The sequence below is a fragment of the Xenopus laevis genome, chromosome 8L, assembly GCF_017654675.1.
Source record: "Xenopus laevis strain J_2021 chromosome 8L, Xenopus_laevis_v10.1, whole genome shotgun sequence".
NCBI lineage: Eukaryota > Metazoa > Chordata > Amphibia > Anura > Pipidae > Xenopus > Xenopus laevis.
Genome location: NC_054385.1, coordinates 69,187,244 through 69,199,853, shown reverse-complemented (window position 1 = coordinate 69,199,853; position 12,610 = coordinate 69,187,244). Strand labels below are relative to the sequence as shown.

At 38.0% G+C, this 12,610-nt stretch overlaps 1 protein-coding gene across 9 annotated transcripts in view; it reads left to right on the top strand.

The window, feature by feature from the left end:
- sipa1l3.L (signal induced proliferation associated 1 like 3 L homeolog) overlaps nt 1-12,610 on the top strand; it is a 104,802-nt gene that overhangs the window by 47,502 nt on the left and 44,690 nt on the right. For 7 of the 9 annotated variants that reach the window (XM_018230220.2, XM_018230218.2, XM_018230224.2 and 4 more), the window contains 3 exons: nt 6,434-6,496; nt 6,675-8,350; nt 10,801-10,931. In XM_018230220.2, the coding sequence (XP_018085709.1) occupies nt 6,913-8,350; nt 10,801-10,931 (1,569 nt within the window). In that variant the 5' untranslated portion in view covers nt 6,434-6,496; nt 6,675-6,912. The remainder of the gene's footprint in view (nt 1-6,433; nt 6,497-6,674; nt 8,351-10,800; nt 10,932-12,610) is intronic. The other 2 variants (XM_018230222.2, XM_018230221.2) reach the window with 1 other exon arrangement.

Sequence of the window (12,610 nt, the reverse complement as noted above, 5' to 3'; positions counted from 1 at the left end):
ACACTGACTTCCATTATCGGCCCTCCACCACATAGGCCAGTAAAATGTTGGCCCTCGGTACCACAGAAGTTGTATAGCACTGATGTAGTGTATAGATTAAGTGCTAAGATTTTAAAAAGACAAGGCAAAGGAGACCCATGCCCTGTAGTGCTTACAGTCTAAGTGGAATAAAGTATTAATTCTGAAGTTAGATTCATTCATGCTACACTTTTCAGTGTTCAGTGTTTTGTTAAAAACTGCATTCATCTTAAGTGAAAGTTTTATTTGGGGGCACTGTTTTTGTGTGTGTTTATATAAAACAGTTGTTTAAATATCTGATAGGGGCATGCAATAAAAGGCACAGTGCACATCTAATTACTTTACCCCCTGCTTGCTTTAAAAAGCAGGAAGCGGGTCTGATTTCCTTATAAATGAACATTAGCATTTAATGAGCATTCTCAGCCCTCAGTTCCTTATACTTTGTAGAATAATGCACGAAAATGGTTAGTCTTCTCGCATCAAAGCTGTACTCATTGTAATCCAGTTAAAAGTAATAATGAAATATAGAGGTATAGGTTATTATGAAGATGTAGTTAGATACATATTAAGGCTACTCATATGCTGATTACTGTCAGTACAATAGGGATCCAGTATGTTTATTTTCCCTTTCACTTTGTGCCAATGTATAGAAACAGGCTTAGACTTCTCTGAATCCATGTAAACACAAAATATTTGTACAATTGTTCTTTGGTTGCTACTTGTGACCATATTAATAGGGATTAGCAATAAAACATTGTGTAGCAGTTCTTTGGAGTGCTGTTACTTCTTTGCCATCTTGGCCCATATTAAGTGTTTACCATAAAAATGGATGGTCGATATTGCGGAGTAATAGCCAGTTCCCCACCATTTTTAAGAGGAGCAGAGTGTGCCCAGGTACTGGCAATAGCACTGCAGAAGGACCTGCTACATTTATAGACACCCAGGTAGATTGTATTGAGTACCTGTGAAAAAGTGGTAAACTGTATTCCAGGGGTGTCCAACCTGCAGCCCGAGGGCCTCATGCTGCCCAGGATGGATATGAATGTGGCCCAGCTTGAAACGCTTGGTTCCCGAGGAAACTTCATGTTGCAAAGGATATAGGAGATGGGGGGACTCTGCCCATTGCCCAGTTAGTAATAATAATATAATAATAAGTCTATTTAATATCCAGGTGTCCCATATTCCAGTGTATAGCTCCATCTGGTTAGCCAACTGTTATTGTAGTTCTTTTTTGTGTATTTTCTTTACTTTTATAAATCAAAAGTGTTTGTGTATTTCATGTGTGGCCCCAGACAGTTTTTGTTTTTACAATGTGGCCCAGCAAAGCCAAAAGGTTGGACAACCTGCTGTACTCTTTGGAGGTTGGTACCAAATGCAATACAGGTATGGGACCTAGGGTTTTACGGATAAGGGGGTCTTTCCGTAATTTGGATCGCCATGCCTTAAATCTACTTAAAATATTTTATACATTAAATAAGCCCAATAGATTTGTTTTGCCTATAAGGATTAATTATATCTTAGTTGGGATCAAGTACAATGTACTGTTTTATTATTACAATAGGAAATCATTTTTCAGAATTTGAATTATTTGCTTAAAACGTAGCCTATGGGAAATGGCCTTCCCTTAGGGCAAGGCCAGACGTGGCGTATTTGCGACGTTTTTACGTTGCATTTTTAAAAATGAACAGCCAGGCGTAAATACGCATAAACTGCACTACCACTGAAACTAATGGAAAACGCACTATGGCAATTCACACAGGGCGCTTGCAACCTGAAATCCGCCACAGGACTCCAGTATTGGCCTTTTTTTTTATAGCAGAAACGCCAGTAAGTCAAGAAATTACCAATTCAATAAACTCTATGGGATCTGCACGTTTGAAATCACACTGTACGTAAATACGCAGCGTATTTTAAATATGGCGTCCAAATTCAATGAGAACAATGAGAAGTGCATGTTGGGAAAATAATCGTACGTGCTGAAAATAGCATGAAAAACGCATGTTGACGGTCACGTGTGGTTTCAGTAGCATATTTACGCCTGGCTGTTCTTTTTTAAAAACGCAGCAAAAACGCCACGTCTGGCCTTACCCTTAACCTGTACAGGTATGAGACCTCTAATCCACAATGCACGGGACCTGGATAACAGATCTTTCTGTAATTTGAATCTTTATACCTAAGTCTACTAGAAAATCATTTAAACATTAAATAAACCCAATAGGTTGATTTTGCTTCCAATAAGGATTAATTATAACTTAGTTTGGATGAAATACAAGGTACTGTTTTATTATTACAGAGAACAATTAGATCATTTTTCTAAATTTGGATCATTTGGATAAAATGTAGTCTATGGGAGACAGCCTTTCTGTAATTCAGAGCTTTCTAGATAATGTACTGGATTACTTCAGCGCACTGCCCAGTTTTTAAGTGCAATTGTGCTTCTTTCCTCTAAGACTTCACCGCAAGTCTTCAGTATAAACGTAACTAGTAGAATGAGTCTCTCCTCATTCTACTAGTTACCTTTCTAGATAATGGATTTCCGGAAAAAAGGATCCCATACATTACTACATTATGAGCTTTGTGCTCTGTGTTCTTTCATTATTTTATTTCACTTTTCAAGTAAAGTGAATGTAAACCAATCTTACAAATAGGACATATTTTGACTTTAAATGGCAGCCCGTTATAGGTGCACAGTAGGGATAAATATGGCATTGACAAGGTTGTGATCGGTGTGATTTTATTTAGCTTGTATCATGTTCGCACAAGACCCTGTTTCACTAGCACCGATGCAGAACCTCTGAATTTCTTCCGTTTGGGTGTGTTGGCGTTCTCTGTGGACTGGATGGAGCCCAACCCCTTTCATGAATGAACAGAGGCATTTAGAACACGAGAACTCTGCACTAATGTTTTGTACAGCTGTGTGGTCTGACAGGATGCCTTGCGGTTGGATCAAAATTCTGCCTTTGGTAAAACTGATCTTTAAAGGGAAAGCTTCAACAAGAATCAAATCTGAAAAGTTAGCTTGCACAGTTTTTTTTTTCTTCAGCTGCCTTTATGTTCAACTGCACACCGGGCAAATCCAGCATGCCCTAAAGCACAGGTCATCACAGGCGTTCATATTTATAGAAAGCCTCTACTGGGGAAAATTTGCTGCAAACCCTTTTTCTAAAATGGGCTGTGTATGTAGATACTGCGATTCGTTAAAGAACCGTAAAGGTTTCCTTGAATTTTTTAATATGATGCTGTATCCTTAAGTTAAATGTGCTCCTGCACATTTTATTTTAAAACTTTAAAGATGGAACCTTTTTAACTGCCTCGAGAAATAGTATCTGGTTTGAAATATTCTGCGTGCTTGTTTGCATGGTATAGATCAAAGCAGTCAGCCTGCGCACTGAAAGGGTTAAATAACTGCATGGAAAAACACTTCTTATGAGTGAGAGGTGTGGTTTAGGAAGTACGCCATCCAGCTAGGTGTGTTTAATGAGAGAAAGACTCTGGCAGTTATTACACAGGGGATTGTAAGTATTGATTCTATGGATGAGTTTTACAATTCTATTCTATGATAAGCGTGATTCTAAAAGATACTATATCCCCAAAACAAAGGTAAAGGTGTATGTATTTTAGGGGAAAAAATGGAGAAAGAGGAGGTGCTACCCGGTGTAACAGGGCATCCGTTTCACAGTCACACGTTAAGGGAGTTATTTATCAAAGGTTGAATGTTAGAGTTTTTTTTATACCTCGATTGAACTCACAACTCAAATGGTTTCTTATTTAAGAAAAAACATGATCGGAATAATACTTGATTCTGCGAGTTCGAGTTGCAAAGCCCAAAAGCTCAACTTAATCAAGTATTCCACAGGAAAAAACTCGGATTGCTCTAATTATCCAAGTTTTCATGCAAAACCCTTTAAACAAAACTCATGCAGACTATTAACATCTTCAAATTGTTCAAGAGACCTCTGTTTTTAACCTGAAAATGTGAGCTTTGACCAAAAATTACCTTGAAAACTCGAATTTTTGTGGAAAGCACATCTTGAACCTTAATAAATAACCCCCTTAATGTCATATGGAAAAGGGAAGGAGTGAATGAGCACAAGCCGAGTCTCAAGGTTTCTGTTACACATTCAAACAATGAGAAAACTGTACAAAGGGACAGATCACTTCTGACAAGATGCAGTGCTAAATTGAAAGGGTGATAGACCTGCGTTTAGGCCTTCCACAGATTTTCTCCATTAGGACTTTCAGACCGTTGAGCTTCTGTTTGTGTTGTACGTACAGGCATGTCAATGTCATAATAACTAACTTTTTCGTTTGTTATTCTGAATGGGGCCATTTAGTTTTTCCTGAATTCTATTGGCCCACTTTCCCTTTGGAGGCAGTTTCTGGAAAAGGAAATTTGCTGAAAGTTATCTGCCTGGCTTACGTCTACCTATGGGCCAATCGTAAGAAACTCCACTAGAACGTTTTCTTTTTAACAATAAAATTAATAATAAAACAATAATGATAGTAATAAAATAAATAGCTTGCTATCAGAGCTTACACAACATTTTTGCCTATGCACTTAAGATGAGAGCTTTCCTTTGTGAGTTAGGAAGAGTTAACCATGTGGGCGATTCTCTTTGTCCTTGGAGGAGTGCAGTCTAATATTACATATCCCTCCCATTAAAACGTTTGCTGCACAGATCACAGCCACTTATAAAAGTTCCCCTTTGATTTAAAGAGAGCAGCTGGCTTTAAAGGTTGGAAGGCAGCTGCGGGAGAGGAGGAATAGACTTGTATTCCTTTTGATAGTCTGTGACATGGGGAGGGGAAGAGGAGTGAGTGCACCTGTGAAGCAGGAGGGGGCAATGGCGTTTGATACAAAAATTAAAATGAATTCTTTAACAATCTTCTAATGTAGTAGCATATTGTAAATGGCCAGTCCTCAAAGACCCTTGATTTTCCTAGCAGCTTAATCTTCTGCCCACTATTATTTCAGTTCATAACCACAATTCCTACCTTATTACCTTGTTCCGTGTTCCATTAACCTGTTATGTGTTGCACTTTACAAAAACAGAATGTATGGACCACAGATATGTTGTTTGGTAAACGTTAGATTTACATTTATAGGTATTTAAATAGTTGAACAGCTGGAAACTGTCGTGCAATGCTTTTCAACAGTGCTGGTGGCAAAATTATATAGGGATTATAAATGTCAACATCCACACATTCTGTTTTGGCATTAAGAAAATTATACCTGTAGAACAGTACAGTACAGCCCTTTATGTTGCAGCCCGGTGGGAATTAGACACCCCAGTCTGATGCTGCATACTATTTAATATTAAAGCAATACATATTATGCAGTCACATAACAGTAACTTTAACAATGACAAACATATTAATATATGGTTTGTAACATTTTGGTCACATGTTTCCACAATATGTGAAATGTTAATTTAATTCTCATTTTGATTTTTCCAATGTTTTTCTCTATGCTTTATGAAGATTTTCTGACTCTAAACTGAGTTTTGGAATTTCAGTATCAGCCTTTGTTTGCATAGTGTCTGGAACAAATTCCATCTTTCTCCTTTCATACCCTTGCTGGAGTGTGATTATCTCTTTCCATTTAGCCAGTATGACTAGTCTTTGGCTAGAGTCAGAGTCGTGATAGGTGGTTTTGATGTTTTCACAGTTAACAAATCTTGAGTTATCATTCAGAAATAGGTAGATGGCCTCTTTTGGGATTTTCTGTTTTGTATCCAATAAAAATAAAATACTACTATAAACTGTTAAATGTGACATATAGCTTAAATTTTGTAGGCATTAATGAATAATATATGGTGCTGGTTTCACTGTGGGGTAAAAATGATCATTACATTTAAAAATGAACCCTTTATTGGAGCTCCCCATAGATCTGTTACAGTCCCTGTCTGTGTTTCAACTGACAGGTGATTGTGTTCTAACGGTGCATGCCAGAAGCACAGTAGGAGGGGATAGCCATTCACAGCCCTGCATTTACATAAGCAAAAATAGGCTTCGGTTCCCTATCTGCTGATTGGTTGCAGTGTGCTGAGTCCCGTGGGCTCCCTGCACAGCCTGGGAAAGAAGGCAGCAGGAAGTGGAACAGATATGCAGAGTTTTTGCAGAATTTATTAGCCTGAAACACTTCTTTTTTTAAACTACATCTCTTATATATTTAAAAGGGTATAATGCACTGGTACATTCTTGTTTCTCACATAATATGTATCCTTTAATAATACAGTTTCGTAATTCCAGTGATTACTTTGGCTTTACGAATCAATGCTTTAAATATAATTAATGTAGTGGTGCTATAGTAGTACAGTTTCATAAATGTTTATGTTCCTCTATGCATGCATATTTTTATCCTTTGACCACCAGTTTCTTTACGTCTGTTTTGTTTTGTTTTTGTTTTTTACAGGGCCACAGCATACTGGAAAGTTCCACATCCACTGACTGGCAGAAGAGAAGTCTCAAAGTTAAGGTAGGGCTCCTAATTTATCTATATTCATCAAATATAGCATTTATTATTATAATTTATTAGTAAAGGGTCAGATATTCTGCAATGAATGTATACTTTAATTGCCATTATTATATTGAATTACACTGCTATAGTGATATTGTTGTATTCTAAATAAACCATAACTAATTCTTGTTTACAGCAGGTGGAGCTGTCCAACGATTGTCTATGAAAAAAACTCTCTTGGAATCAACATCTGCTTACCTGTCTAATAACAACCAGAGGAATGACGCAATGTTAACTATACTCAAGTCTTAAAATCTTCATCTTGTGAATCTTAATACCTCTTCCTAATCATCAAAAATGGTTGATTGTTTTAGCCAAACAAAAAGCTGTGAAACGTTTTCCCCCCTTGTGGATGTTTTTACCTGTATTGGAGCATGACAAGTTTCAGGTCTTACCAAAATGATGGCGTGGAGGCCGGGGGAGCGTCCATGAAAGGCAATGATTTCCGAGCTGTGGAGTATTATCCTCATGGATACTGGGCGCAGAACAGCAATGGTGTCCAGCTTTCTTCTTCTGGGGATGCTTCAAGGACTAATGCCATCACCCCTGCAATGCCAAAGATGGGGGTGCGTGCCCGGATTGCAGACTGGCCTCCAAAGAAAGAAACTGTAAAAGAGTCTTTAACTTCCAGCCATTCACAGGATATGGAAGTGCTGAATGATTTCCATCTTAATAGAGGGTTTCAAAATGGGCAGCATTTTCAAAGTAGTGGGGGTTCCCCAGCATTTAGGGGCATTCATAGGTTATCTAGGAAAAGATCAAAGGATGTTGAATTTCATGATGGTTGGCCAAGGTCTCCTGGAAGAACTTTTATCCCACTTCGAAACAGAAGCAACAGTGAAATGACCCTTAGTGAGTGTGACATGGATGAGGCAATTGAACCCAGAGGTACAAAGTTCAGTAATGGCATGCCTCTATTTAGAGAATATGGTAGCACTTCATCAATCAATGTACAAGGTATCTCGGAACAGAGTTTTTTTGATATGCTTAAAGACTTTAAAAATGAAAAGCCTGACCAAGGTGATGAGTCCCCAGACCAAGGAAATAGTCTTCTCAGAGAGGAATCCAGTATGGCCTCCAGTCTACATCTAATAGGAAGCTCTATAACCGACCTGAGGAACGGTCAGTTTCAAAAAGATGATTCTGGCCTAAAAGACAAAGAAAAGTCACGCAAAAAGAACACCAAGGGGGATTCAAGTGACTTGTCAATATTTCGGAAGCTCAGAAACAATAAAAGTGAAGGTGAGCCAGGCAGATCTTTCAATGAGCAGGATGAAAACATCAAGCCCTGGTTATGCCCGAAAACACTTGCGCATTATGATGTACAGAGCATGCTTTTTAATCTCAACGAAATTGCAGCTAACAGAACCTATGTTGCCCAAAGGCGGAACACTACAACTGGGGCCTCTGCTGCATCTGCTGTGTCCTTGGCAGTGTCAAGAGCATATGGTCTAGGGAATATTGACCCAAGTTTCACCAGTACAGAAGACCTAAACTTTAAGGAGAACCTTGAACAGGACATGGGAGACAACAATAGTAATGACCTACTCCTTAGCTGCCCTCATTTCAGGAATGAGACAGGTGGATTGAGTGAACGTAATGTGAGTTTCTCTAAAGCATCTCTTGGCACCCCTTGTTGCAGTGAGGGAGGATTTCTGGAGCCCTCACTAACCATGTACTGTACAAATGCTAGTATCTCTGTGCTCGAAGTGCCCAAGGAAAAGCAGAAGAGCCAAGGTCGATTAAAACATTATAGCATTGAACATGTAGATTTAGGAGCAAGATATTATCAGGAGTACTTTCATAGCAAGGGTAAGAACAATTCTAGTTTGTTTTATATGATTCTTTATGTTAAAATTTGAAGGCAGTACAAATTTTAGCTAACCTTTTGTATCCAGTTTCTCCAAAATCCTGAAAAATCCTCCTGTTACCATCATTACCTCTTCTGGATGTCTAGCAGAGCCCATCTCAGTAGCTTTCTAATTAGCATAACCTGGTGATGTCAGTGAGTGAGAAGCAGCCAGAGGGCAACATAGTTACTGTATAATAGTACAAGGCCAGATGTGATGAAATATCATTTTGCTTAGTCTAAAGTAAAGGAAATCGTGGAGGTACTGCTTTAATGGCAGCTGTTATACAGAGTAAAATGTGTGCAAGTAAAAGTGATGGGTATTAGATATGATAGATATACTATTGAACTTTACAGCTTTTGGCTGTGGGCACACGGCTGAAGATTGTCCTCAGGTTGCATATTTTTCAGGCTGAGAGAAGTGGTACCTTCAGCCTGTGTGCCCACAGCCTTATGGTAAAGCTGCAGCTTCACTAACCATCATGAGCAGGAACATAGTTTGGTTTGCTGGTAGCAGAGGGACATGGGGGGTGAGCCAGAGTCGGACTGGGGGCCCACCGGGCCTGCAGTCTTCGGCCCTCTAGCCGCAAAGTCCCCTCTACACCCGGATCGCATGCACGTAATTCTCTCCAGCGCACCTTGTCATCGTGACTGGCTTCAGAGACTGAAGGAAGCAGGTCTGGGCCAGTAGGAACCAAAACAGCTGGGGCCCACCAGGTTTTTTTTCCGGTGTCCTGCCGGCTCAGTCCGACCCTGGGGTGAGCTTTAGCTGCTATTGCATAGTTCTGATTGTTGCTCATAGCTATGACCACACGCTGCAATGTAACTAATGGAGTTTTAGGTTTTAATGATTTTAAGAGTTCTATGGAATTAAGGATCAGTTCTGCATTGGAGCTAAGCTACCTTGTGACAGTGACATGAACAAATAGTCAATCATATGTGTTGTAGATGCCCTTTGGCGTATAACTGTTGATGGAATTGTTTCTGTTTTGAGGTTAAATTGCACAGAGGCATGGGTGATTGATCAATGCATTTTAGCATCTCTTTAGGCTAAATGCCTTTACAGTTTGAAAAAGCTTTTAATTAGTACCTCATTTTACAGAATACACCTAAACATAAACATCTAATGGTGTTGCAATTAGAATTTTAGCAAATTTGAAGACTATTAAAGCATAGTCAGAACTCTGCAAAACTCAACCAATGGGCTGGGCATATTGCTGTAGTAGGAGTAAAAGTTTAAAACTAGGCATTGACTATCTAGTTGCTCCGACTTTTACTGTACAAGCAGACCTATAGGGAAAAAACACTAGAGGACACAATTTCTTATTTGACTTTGACTAGGAATGTGTAGGGGAGCACTGGATCTGTCAATCACACTGATCTGTGTGATTGACACATGGTTTTATAAAATTTGGATACAATCTTTTTGTATTGAAATGTATATTTTTGTTCTTAGAGGCTCTGGCACCTCTTACTTTATGTCTGAGATTCTAGTTATTAAAATGTACAGCCTTAAAATAAAAACTGAAGCTATGCTGGACCATTCTGTTCCAAATTAAACATTTGGCTTTCTGGTATATTGGATGGCTATTCATTTTTAATATATGATATATCAAATTAGTTTTATAGGGTTTAAGATATTCCTGTTTTTAAATCTTTCTTTTAGAGATTGTTTTCTAAAATGTCATATGCTATTCATCCTCAGAGGACAGGGTTGATTTCGGAATCCTTTAACACTGAAGAGAATGATGGAAAACAGGTTGCACAGATAATGGGGGAAAAATTATTGCAGCAATTAGGACAAAACAAAATTCCTAAATTTACTTGACATTCATCAATTATGTTTGTTATTACACATGATCTAAATGCACATCTTGTTAATTTTGTTTGTCAGCTTGCATGTGTTTATGGCCATAGCAGAATCTAAATTTTCCCAGTGGTGGTCATACTTCCAAAAGATTCAGTTAGTGTCTTCTCTGGCCAAAATGTGACCCTCCACATACTGAAACAAGTTCCTAAAAGGGGTAGTTCACCTTTAAAAGTTTAACTTTTAGTATGGTAAATTCTAAGCAACTTTTCAATTGGTCTTCATTATTTATTTTCTTTAGTTTTTGAATTACCTGACTCTTCCCAGCTTTCAAATAGCGGTCAGTGACCTCATCTAAGAAACACATGCTCTGTAAGGCTACAAATGTATTTCTATTGCTACTTTTTATTTCTGATCTTTCTATTCAGGTCCTCTCCTGTTCATATTCCAGTTTCAAATTCAAATCAAGGAATGAATTTGTTTAAAATGTAGTTGGATTTTAAATATGGCATTACTAGGAACTGTTCTGATTAACCAGTTGGCCATGTGTCTTTGTTTGGGGATCTAAAAAATGTAATATGAGTAACATTAGACTTCCTTTTCCAGAACACTGTAACTACTTTGGTGTGGATGATAAGCTGGGCCCTGTTGCTGTCAGTCTAAAGAGGGAGAAGCTGGAAGACAGCAAAGACTTTGGACCACAGTACCACTACAGGATCATCTTCAGGACCAGTGAGGTTAGCAGGATATGATTTCGGAAACAACAAAAACCTCAAGAGCTTACATTTTAATGGGTCACAATACTATTTGAGATTCCACAGTAGTGCTAAAACCGAGGGGAATAATGAAACAGGAACACTTTTGTGGGATCTCACTGTACAGATTCTGAGCTGCTGTGATCCTTTGTTTGTACAGCTATGGAATCTGTTATCCGTAGTGCTTTCTTTAATTCAGATCTTTATATGTTAAATCAACTATAAAAAAAATCATTTAAACATGATTGACTCAGGATTAATTGTATCTTAGTTGGGGTCAAGAACAAGGTACTATTTTATTATTACGGAGACAAGGGGAATGCTTTTTAAAAATTTTAATTATTTTATTAAAATGGAGTCTATGGGAGATGGCTTTTCTGTAATTTAGAACTTTCTGTATAATGGTTCCCATACCTGTATATACAGTAATTGCTGTTTCTGGCAGACCACACCCTCAAAGACCTAATACTAACCCCACCCTGCTTATCACCAGCAGTAGACAGTCCTCCTTGCTGGCTTTTAATATGAGGGAATATAACCCTACATTTAAGGTGATAAAGAACTAATAAAAGTCCTTTTCAAATTAAACATGAAATCCAAGTTCTATTTTTTAGTTCTATTTTTATTAAAGCATTCATAGTAAGCTCATTTAAAAATATCAGCTGTCAATCAAATATTGTCTGCTACTCCTCTATGCTTTAGGCATAGAGGTGGGGCATATAATTACTTTCACCTTCAATTCAGCACTTCCTAGATGTCACTGCTCTCCCCACATTCCCCTGTTCTCTTTACCATTTAATTGTGTAACCAGGGTATGGGGATGGACATCGGGTCCCTCATTTTGGTGCACAAACAAGATTCTGAGATGATGCAAGGCTTGTCTTAATAACTGTGTCCACAAAATGGCTGCTGCCTGCTTGCTATCATTTTGAATTCCCAGACTGAAGGAAACAAGATTCAAATACTTTATACAGTGTAATTAAAGTTCATTTTTCTTGACAAATGTGATAAAATAGGATTTTGAATAATATTTTTGGGTGACGGGTCCCCATAAAATTACTTTTACTGTGTTATAGATATACCTGTTTTAAACAACCGGTATTTTTAATGATTTTATTTTCAGTCATCCTGTTCTGTCTATTTCCAGCCTGCAACTGCAGGGGGGGTCATTGACGCTGGTAACTAAAAAACTGTCTTTGTGACAAAAGACTGACAGGCTTCAGTATTATTGGGTTTTTTTTATTGCTTATCTTTACATTTATTTCAGCTTTAACTCTTAATTTCCTAGCAACTATTAAGATAACTAAGTCATAGTTATCCAAATTCCAAGCCTGAGAGTTAGAGAACAAACATAAAAAAAATAATTGAAAAACGACATTTTGGGGTATTCTCAGTATCTGTGACTTACAATATGCCCAGTCACAAATGTATTTCCAAATTACTGCTTTTTTAAAGGATGCAAAGATAATTTTATATGTCATGGGTCCTCTTTGTGATGTCACCTACAAACTTATTGTTATCAGTTAAATTTAACAAAGAAGCTGTTCATTTTAGTAAGTGAAGAGAATTTGCAGTACAGTGTGTTGATAACTCATACAGAAGAAACTGTGTTTCCAGGGGCCAGGGATCAAAACAATGCTGTGTTTGTGTGACACTGAGTG